At 44.3% G+C, this 10,740-nt stretch overlaps 1 protein-coding gene across 1 annotated transcript in view; it reads right to left on the bottom strand.

The window, feature by feature from the left end:
- Positions 1–10,740, bottom strand: part of EIF4EBP1 (eukaryotic translation initiation factor 4E binding protein 1) — a 43,796-nt gene that overhangs the window by 1,500 nt on the left and 31,556 nt on the right. Inside the window, exon 2 of the mRNA XM_007934975.2 lies at positions 2,509–2,688. Coding sequence (XP_007933166.1) covers positions 2,509–2,688 — 180 coding nt within the window. The remainder of the gene's footprint in view (positions 1–2,508; positions 2,689–10,740) is intronic.

Genomic DNA, 10,740 nt, shown 5'->3' with positions numbered 1-10,740 from the left:
CACTCAGCATAATGTCCTCCAAGTTCATCCACGTTATGCGGTGTTTTGCAGATTCTACATTATTCTTTAGCGTTGCATAGTATTCCATTGTTGGAAACACAAGTTTTAACACTTTCTCTCCAATTGTGCTCACCTCCCCAATCTCAAAGGAAGAGCAGAGAACAGGTTCCTTATAGGAGGGATGACAGTCCTGAATTTTGTGTAATTTTTATTCTTTTTAATAACAGTAAATGATTACAAAAACAATTTCATGGACAAATATTCCTTAAACAGAAAAAATTTGCAAGCACATGCCCTGATTTTTGGTTTAGAAAATGGTACCATAACTTACTAGGCATACATCTAATTACTCATGGAATAGCCCAATCCTGTGGTAAATTCAGCCACTCATTGCCCTCATCTTCCTCCTCCTACTAAAATTTCCAAGTAATTCACGCTGCAGCAGATTTTGTTTTGTTTCTTTTTAATAGAACTGCCTCCTTCACAATCTCATGGGTGGGGTCATTCCAAGGTTCTGCAGTAAAACACCTGCTCTGGCCCCTTACATGGAAATGACCACCATCTTTTGGTTGTATTTGCACAAATATGTGTGCCCAAGGGTGGGAGGCTTGACTTCTTATATCCAGCTAATCAAAATGAAAAACTATGTCCTCCTACCCACCATATCCCTTCCTAGCTGTACAGGGCTACTCAGCTATTATTTTGATTAAGAGCTGTCCATTCAGGGCACCACTGGGTCAGTTCTGAATTGTAATGGGCCAAAGCAGCTTTAGAAACTGGGAAGGAATAGAATGCAAGTAGGGGTGAGGAGTAGCCTTCAGGTAATAGTAACTTGACAACTTCAGGTGTTGACTAACCCTATCTTCAACTTCCAGTGTTTATTGCTGTTGGGTGCCACTGAATCAATTCTTATTCATAGCAAGCCCATGTGACAGAGAACTGCCCCACAGGGTTTTCTAAGCTATAATCTTTATAGAAACAGATCCCCAGGTCTTTGTCCACAGAGCTGCTGCGTGAGTTTGAACTGCCAACCTTTCGATTAGCAGCAGCCAAGCAGTTAACTGTTGTGAGACCAAGGCTCCAGTGTTTAGTGTGAGGCAAATGAGGGTGGGAGATGTTAGGGAAGCACTGTGCAGTTGACTACATGAACCTATGCATCCTTCTTCCATGCTGCCTTGCAATGTTTTTCACATTGCTGTGTGCACGTGCCTGACTCCACTCTCATATGCCACTGCCCACCTCTCTCTCCACCATTGTTCTCCAAGTTTGAAAGGCAATGGTTGCCTGTCTTGGGCTATGGCGCTGCTAAGGGAGGCTATGAATCTCATCCTTAAGGCCCTGGGTCAGATCAGTTTCTGCTGCTGTCAGCAGAGCAAGCCCAGCCCTGCTGCTTCCTGTCTGGACCTGGTGCAATGCCATCTGGGTGAAGGGTCAGGGGCTTCCACTCTGACTCAGGTTGTCTGGAAGTGCTTATGCTGCATCCTCCCTTTGCTGAGAGCTCAGACACTCTAGCAAACTAGTCACAATGCCATAAAGAGAACATTTACACATACTTCTGTAGGGTGGCTGGTCTTATTACCTGAGAGGTAGGGATACCAGGAAGGATAAAGCAACTGAATGTCAAACTTGCAGAAATAATTGGCCACATTGTTTCTCAAAAAACAAAAACAAAAAAACAAACTCACTGCCATCGAGTCCAAACTCATAGCGACCCCTCCTTGGGTTTCTGAGGCAGTATCTCTATGGAAGTAGATTGTCCAATCTTCCTTCCGAGGAGTAGCTGGTGGGTTTGAACTGCCAGCCTTTTGGTTAGCAGTCAAAAGGCTTAGGCACTATACCACTAGAGCTCCCACACTGTTTCTACCTGTCTTCAAAAAGAGTCTCTGGTGGCGTAGTACCTAAGGCACTAAACTGCTAACCAGAAGGCTGGCAGTTCAAACCCACCAGCCAGTCCTTGGAAAGAAGGTAGGGCAATCTACTTCTGTAGTGATACTGCCTTAGAAACCCAAGGAGGGGTTACTATGAGTCGAAATCGACTTGATGGCAGTGAGTGAGTGAATTAAAACTGATAGAAGGCCTTCCGGATGCATGTCTTCTCCTGTAGACATGTAATTTCCTAGAGGGCAAGTACACTGTGTCTTTGATAAGCTGTCTCCAGCACTATGAACATCATGGGTGTGGTCCCAGTGTTACAGATGAGCGGTAATACTTCAGTGGCAAACATACAGAGGGGCATGATTATGGAAGGTGCTGTGCGAAGCCACTACCATTTCAAACAAGCTCCCCACTGACTAGATTACTTCTCCTGGGGCTGTTGGGCTCCTTTCATGGGGAAAGTTGGAACCAATGAAAGTCCTGCCTCTTCTTCCCTACTCCTACCCTTGGGACTCTTTGGCTGTTCCAAACAAGGTGGGACAGAGCCACCATCATTCCCCTTAGTGGATGGGGCCCATGAGCCTTATACAGTCCCATTCCCAAGGCAGAGTCTGGCCAAGCCCATCCACTCACCACCAGCTGGCTTGTCTTCTGTGCTGTTGCGTAGGTGGCTCTGCCTGGCTTGCATGGGGGGCTCCTCACTGACTGGGCTGGTGACCCCAGGAATGGTGGGCAGGTCCCGGGGTGGTGTTTTGGCCACAGGTGAATTCCGACACTCCATCAGGAATTTCCGGTCATAGATGATCCTGGTACCTGGAGGACACAGGGACATTGGTAAAGCCAATTTGAACCACCTACCTACTCATTTTCCAGTTCTGTCAGGTGTAGTTGTAGTAGAGGCAGCAGGTTCTCCTGCAAAAGCTGTACCAGGGAAGAGTGAGGCTTATTCAGGGGTGTGGCTGCGGCTCAGGACTCTGCTGCCTCTGAACTATCCTGACTGCCTTCACAGAAGGTACTTTGATGGAAGAAAGGGTCCACTGGCCACGACACCACACCCTTTCTCTTCTCAGAGCTCTGTGTACCCTGTGCCCTTAAAGCCCATTAACTTACACACTAATCAGTGATTGCTGTTATTACTTGTGACAATCATAGCTGACAGTGGGAAAGTACACTTTTATTCATTATTCAATTTCATCATGATACTTTTGTGTGACACCCACAACAGGTATCTTTAACCCCATTTTACAAATGAGCAAACAGAACAATTAAGTGATTAATCCAAAACAGTAAAATTGAGAAATTTTTCTGCCTGAGCTTTGTGAAGAGGAGATGGGGCAGAGGAGAATGAACTCACCCACCAAGCTCTACCTGCCCTACAGAAGGCTCTTATGCTAAGACAGTGAAGCCCCTACTATGCCTCTTTTACTGGTCACCCATCTGTTCTGATGTGTCCCTGCACTGCAGAGCTCGTACAGTCTGCATTCCATTCCTTTTCTTCTTTTCCACTCTCCTTCATAAGTATTAGTCTTACTCCTATGGTGAGGACAATATCTTTTTAAATTCCCTAAACCTAAGTTTGCAGTGTCTAAGGTATTTGACTGCTAACTAAAAGGTTGGCAGTTCAAACCCACCAGCCACTCCATGGAAGGAAGACTGGGCAATCTAATTCTGTAAAGATTTACTGCCTTGGAAACCCAAATGGGGATCACTGTGAGTTGAAAGGCGCTCTGGTGGAGTAGTGCCTAAGGCATTTGACTGCTAACCAGGAGGCTGGCAGTTCAAATACACCAGCCACTCCTTGGAGGAAGATTGGGCAATCTACTTCCATAGTGATACCACCTTGGAAACCCAAGGAGGGGTTGCTATGAGTCGGAATTGACTTGATGGCAGTGAGTTTCATTTGGTTTGGTATGAGTCGAAATCAACTCGATGGTAGTGGGTTTGGTTTGGTGGTTTTATCCCTAAACTACACCCAAGCACCATCTATCTGTAAGGGTGTCACTGCCTAGCAATACCATATAAAAAGCATTTCTAAAGTATTGGAGTCAAGGTCCTTGTGGGAGACTGTAGTGGGTTAAATTGTGTCTCCTTAAGAAATACGCTGAAATCCTTGAACAGACATTTCACCATAGAGGATATTCAGAGGCCAACAAGCACATGAACAGATGCTCAATGTCTTTAGCTATTATGGAGATGAAAATCAAAACCACAATGAGATACCACTCTACTTCTACTGAAACAAAACAAAACAAAACCTCCAAAACCATTCCCATGAAGCTGATTCAGTGCAGACTCCTAGCAACCCTATACAATAGGATAGAATTGCCCCATATGGTTTCCAAGGCTGTAAATCTTTATGGAAGCAGACCGCCACATCTTTCTCCCATGGAGTGGCTGGTGGGTTCAAACTGCCAACCTTTTGGTTTGCAGTTGAGAACTTTTAACCAGGACTCCTTCTAGGATGGCTAAAATAAATAAGAAAAGAGAAAATAACAAATGTAGGCAATGGTAGGAACGCAAAATGGTACAGCTGCTTTGGCAATTCCTCATGAGTTAAACATAGAATCAATATGAACTGAGGAATTCTGCCTCTAGGTGTATATCCAAGAGACTTGAAAACAGTGATGCAGACAGACATGTGTACACTAATGTTCACTGCAGCACTGTGCACAATAGCCAAAAGGTAGAAACAACCTTAATGTCCGTCAACAAATGAGTGGCTGAACAAAATGTGATATATACATACAATGGAATGGTACTCAGCCATAAAGAGAAATGAAGTCCTGATACATGCTACAACATGGATGACCCTTGAAAACATTATGCTGTGTGAAAAAAGTCAGTTACCAAAGGACAAACATGATTTCTCTTATTTAAAGTATCTGGAATAAGCAAATATATAGAAACCGAATTTTATTAAGGAGCCCCAGAGTATAGTGGTTAAGCACTCAGCTGTTAACTGAAAGGTTAACATTGCTCCACAGGAGAAAGATGTGCAGTCTGCTTCCGTAAAGATTTACGGCAGTCCTAAAGGGTAGCTATGGGTCAGAATTGACTAGACAGCAATGAGTTTAAAATTTATTAGTGGTTACTGGGATGGGAGGGGGAGAAACAGGGGAAGCCATTGTTTAGGAAGCAGTTTTTGTCTGTGGTAATGGGAGACTTGGTAACAATTATGGATGATGGTTACAAAACATGGTTGATGTATTGGTATCACTAAACTGTATAACTGAAAAATGTTGAATGGGCAAATATTGTGTTATAGATATTTTTTAAAACAATTTTTTTAAAAGTTCAAGTCCTATGTGTAACCACCAGTATCTGGGAATGTGACCTTATTTGGAAATATGGCCTTTGCAGTTGTAATCAAGTTAAGATGACATCATATTGGATAAAAGCGGGCCCTAAATCCAGTGACTGGTATAAAAAACGGCATGAGGGAGGCATTATCTGATGTCCTCTAACCTCACAAGTCGGGAGGAGGATCAACATCAACATCAGCAGCCCAATGCTGAGTCCTATGAGGTGGAGGTCAGACATGCCTGTCCTGATCGAAGAACTGTATCCTGAGTTGTTTCTGATCCTGAATTGTAACTTGTTACTTCCCTGATGAACTCCATAATCATATTGTCTGGAAGTTTTGTGTGGCCATTGCAATGAATTATCAAACCCAGCAGATAAGTAAAGAGTGCCTTTGTACCAATTCAGACACTACCACACTCTCTAAAACAACTTAGGATACAGTTTTTCAATCAGGATAGACTCTTCTCAGCAGTGCCAGCAGCCGTGCCTCTATCTCTGGTTCTCAGCCCTGTGGCCTCTTCTTTGCTAGAGCAAGTGGTACAAAGCTCTTTTAGCTCTGCTGAAAAGTACCTACAGGTACCCCACTCCACCAGGAAGCCTTGACCTGAAGATGCTCAGTTCTAGTTCCATGGGTCAGCAAAATTAGCTCCACAAATACCCAGAGGCACCCCACTCTGCCAGCAAGGCTCCTGCCCAAAGGGGCTCAGATTTCTTGCTCTGTGGATCTAGAAGCTCATTGTACTGTCTCCTGGTTCTCGTACTGCCACCGTTTCTCTGCCACTGCTTCTTGCCATTTCCGCAAAGTATTATTGCTCTCTGTCTCCTGGGTCAAGGAGGTTCAGGACAGAGATCTCAGGTCCAAAGCACATGCTCCACTCCTGCCTCTTTCTTAATGGTAGTGAGATGTCATATTAAGCCTAGCAGGATGGCAAAATTGAGCAATCCCCACATTAGGGTTCCATTCACCTTAGTTGCATGGCCTCATCCGCACAATGTGACGTACACTTTATTTACATTGTTAGCAGCTATCCAATCCCCTTGGTGGGCCAGCAGCATCTCATATTTGCATAGTCCCACACAGTCATCTGGTGGGAGTCACCGAGACCACGGCTAGAAGGGCCATACCAAGCAATTCACTGCACTGCAAGTGGCATCCTTATAAGCAGCCCATGTGAAGACACAAAGACATATGGGGAAGAAGGCCATGTAATGACAGAGGCAGAGATTGGAGAGATGCAGCTACAAGCCAAAGAACAACAAGGATTGCCAGCAACCACCAGAACCTAGGAAAGAGACATGGAGCAGGATTCTTCCTCTGCTGTTTTTCTTGTTAGGTGCCGTCAAGTCATCTCCAACTCATGGCAACCCTATGCACAGCAGAATGAAACACTGCCCAGTTGTGCACCAGCTCCATGATCCTTGTTATATCTGAGCCCATTGTTGCAACTACTGTGTCTATCCATCTCGTTGAGGGCCTTCCCCTCTTTTGTTGACCCTCGACTTTATCAAGCATGATATCCTTCTTCAGGGAATGGTTCCTTCTGACAACATGACCAAAGTAGGTAAGATGAAGTCTGGCCATTCTCACTTCCAAGAAGCATTCCCATTGCACTTCTTCCAGGACAGATTTGTTAGCCATTTTAACAGACCATGGTAGTCTTAGCATTCTTCTCCAACCAACCAAAAAACCAAACACTGCCATCAAGTTGGATCCAACTCATAGCGACCCCTCCTTGGGTTTCTGAGGTAGTATCACTATGGAAGTAGATTGCCCAACCTTCATTTTGAGGAGTGGCTGGTGGGTTTGAACTGTCAGCCTTCTGGTTAACAGTCAAAAGCATCAACTCTTCTAACAATCTCTTCTAAGGATTCTTCCTTAGACACTTCTCAGAGATCATGGCCCTGCCAGCACCTTCATTTCAGACTTCTGGCTTCCAGAACTATAAGAGAATAAATTTCTGTTGTTTTAGGCCACCCAGTTTATGGTAATTTGTTATGGCAGACACAGTAAACTAACACAGAGACCCTCTCTCTCTAACCTGAGTCATCATGTAACAGTACATAAGAAGGGTATTCATAGTCAGATCTGTTTTAAAATCCTACCTTCAACAGGAAAGAGGCTCTAGCTAGAATTTGAAAATGGCCTTGTTGTCATTATCTTTCTTTTTATGTTGTTGTTGTTGTTATGTGCCGTCGAGTCAGCCCTGACTCATAGCGACCCCTCCTTGGGTTTCCGAGGCAGTATCACTACGGAAGTAGGATTGCCCAACCTTCCTTCCGAGGAGTGGCTGGTGGGTTTGAACCGCCAGCCTTCTGGTTAGCAGTCAAGTGCATTAGCCACTATGCTACCAGAGCTCCCTTTCTTTTTATAGTAACCTTCTATTTATGACAAGTGAATCTTTCCATATTAAAAAAAATGTATTTGGTATCTGTAAAATTTTATTGAAGATCATCAATGTAAAAAAGTCATTGAAATGGCCTAAATTATAGAAACAAACAACCCAGATTGTATTTTAATAGATAATTTACACTTTTCCATTTTCATTAAGACACAGCTTTTATAATCTGGAGATCAATAGCTCCATAACATTTACTTTTCCTGAGATGGTTAAAATGAATATTAAAAAGGTGAGGTCAAATAAAGAGAAACATGAAATATATATTCAAGTAGAATGCAAGGTACAGTTGGAAACCATGATATAAAGACTCTAGAAATGCTCTTCCTTACCAGTAATCCTGAAATAGCTCCCTCACTTAAGGGTTATGATGAATGATATTCCACAAATTGATTCATTTATTGATGCTAAGCATTGCCTCTCTGTATACCCTGGAGAGGAATGAGTTAATGAGATGGGTCTCCTCCTGCTGAGGAGCACCTCTGGCTGCTGAAAGGGCAAAGAAATGGTGAGGGATATATAAACCCCATCTACCTGTATGTTCTATTCCAGTATGACTCTGGCCCTATCTAGGCAGTATGAGGGGAAAAATGTTGGAGTTTTCAGCCCGGCTCATCATCACCTAGTAGGTTAAATCCACAGCTCAGTTTCTTAGGGGATTGTCTTAGTTCTCTAGCACTGCTATAACAGAAATACCACAAGTGGGTGGCTTTAACAAACAGAAATTTATTCTCTTACAAGTTAGGAGGCTAGAAGTCTGAATTCAGAGTGCAGACTCTAGAGGAAGACTAGGCTAGAAGTTCAAGTTCAGATGCAGGCTCTAGGGGGGCTAGGTGGAGGCCCCTTGACCTTGAGCTTCAGCTCTTCCTTCTAGGCCTACTGGAGCAAGCTGGAGGCGTCTCTTGACTCATACAGCTGCAGGGACTGATTAACTCAAGATTGGCAGGAAATGGAGCAGGCTGCTCTGGCTGCTGAGGCTGACAAATCCAAGATTGGTAGGTAAAATGGCAGATTGTTGGCTCACAGGCTGTGCAGGCAACAATCCTAAGATTGACAGGCAATGAGGCAGGCCACTGGTTCAAGTCTAGAAACTGGAGATGATCATCGGCCAAATGTAGGATCCTTTCCATATATACTGTAAGCAGGCTATACCTTGAAGACAACTCACTTTCAACTAATTTGTCACAGCAGATTCCACCATGGAGGTGACTATACCACATCCAACTTGTTTTGCTTATCTAATGCTGTTCTAACAGAAAATACTACAAGTAGATGGTTTTAACTAACAGAGATTTATTCTCTTACAGTTTAGGAGGCTAGAAGTCCAAGTTCAAAGTGCCAGCTTTAGGGGCTGGGTGAAGGCCCCTTAACCTTGTGCTTCAGCTCTGCCTCTTGCTCCCTGTCCACTGAAGCTGGAGGCTTCTCTTAACTCAGACAGCTGCTGGCTGCTGAGGCTGACAAACCCAAGGCTGACAAGTAAAATGGCACAGTCCTAAGATTATCAAACAACATGGCAGGCTACTAGCTCAAGTCCAGAAACAGTCCCAAGATTGGTCGTGCCAGCATGGCAGGCTGCTGAATGAAGACTCAGCTAAATGCAGGTTCCAAGCGTGCCAAAAAGCTCTGAGACCTTTCTCAAAATCAGGCCCCACCAAACTTCATCATGGGGAATAAATACATCACAGTGGCCAAGCCACTCAAAACCATGGCCTAGCCAAGTTGACACAATCTTAACTACCACAGGGGTGTAAAGAAAACAACAGAACAGGAAGTGAAAAGACCAGGGCTGTGCTTTGGTCTCTGCTACCAAGCAGCTGTGTGAACCTTTGCATGTTAATGCCACTCTATCCCCCACCTCACTTGCTTTGGGCCTCAGATTCCTAATCTATACAACAAAGGACTGTCCCCTTTCTAGGATGGAGTGCATATAAGCTCAGTGGATTATAAATGCAGAACAGTGGTACGCTCTCCTTATTGGGAGATGACCTGGCTCTGGAGATGTGGCTACGTTTCTCTGTTTCTTAATCCTCAAGACTTGGTAAAAGTACACCCCACCTCTACCCTTGCCTGCCCCAACTTCGCTATTTAAGTTTTGTTTGTTTTGGTTTGGTTTGTTCAACACAGACTAGGGAATTGATACCACTGGAGTGGAACCTAAGAGTCAAGGCAGCGGAACAGCAGCACCTGGAGGGAGTTGGTCAGGTGGGGTCTGACAGACCACCTTTGTGTATGTGTGTTGCAGGGATGGGTGATGTTGTGGTTATGTTTGTGTGTCAACTTGGCTGGGCCTGGTTGAATGGCTGGGCAGCTGGATATAGTATTCCCCATCATGAGACTGGTAATCAACTCCATGGTAGAATCTACTGTGAGCAGCTGAGTAGCTGCCTTTGGGTATGTGGTCTGCTTCATATATAAGAAGTATTTTTGGAAATGGTGTCTAGCTTATTGGCATGCTTGGATCCTGCATGTAGCCAATTCGTTGTTCACTAGCCCCCAGTGATTTTTAATTCATTAGTTATGAAACAAAAAACAGACTCTATGCCCTTTGTCCTATGGCTAGGTTATTTATTTCAAAATAAAATCCTCACGTGAGCCAATAACATCCATAAACTAAAAGCCAGCAAAGATGGTACCCAAGTTACCCACCATCATAGTGCTTCAGGTTGAAGGAGGAAAGTAGTAGTGCTCAGAGAATCAGCAGAGAAGTCAACCAAGCCTAGGAGGGAGGAGACCACAAAGCCACCTTTGAATAAGTTGGGACCTCTGAGGAATAAGAACTAGAGAATCAAGGCAGTAGAAAAGAGTTTCACATGTAACTGCTTTTGCTGTTATATCCTTCTTCTATCCCTTCTTGGTATCCACCAACAAACAGCTTTAGTTGACAGTGATCTTCTGGAAGTTCCTGAAGTCTCCTGCAGAGGAGGCAAACTTAACAAAAGACACACAGTCCCACATTGTCAACAGTATGAATCCTTGGCTGCACACACTATTGCAGACTCTCCTAGAACTGGGGACTTGGCAGAAAACAAGAATAGGAAATGGAAGCCAGAGAAAGGATGTCAAGGTTCCTGCAAGGCAGCGGAACAGCAGCACCTGGAGGGAGTTGGTCAGGTGGGGTCTGACAGACCACCTTTGTGTATGTGTGTTGCAGGGATGGGTGATGTGG

This window comes from Orycteropus afer, unplaced genomic scaffold, assembly GCF_000298275.1.
Source record: "Orycteropus afer afer isolate SDZICR_OR568_19922 unplaced genomic scaffold, OryAfe1.0 scaffold00024, whole genome shotgun sequence".
In the NCBI taxonomy this organism is placed as follows: Eukaryota; Metazoa; Chordata; class Mammalia; order Tubulidentata; family Orycteropodidae; genus Orycteropus; species Orycteropus afer.
This window is presented reverse-complemented; position numbering and strand designations above follow the sequence as displayed.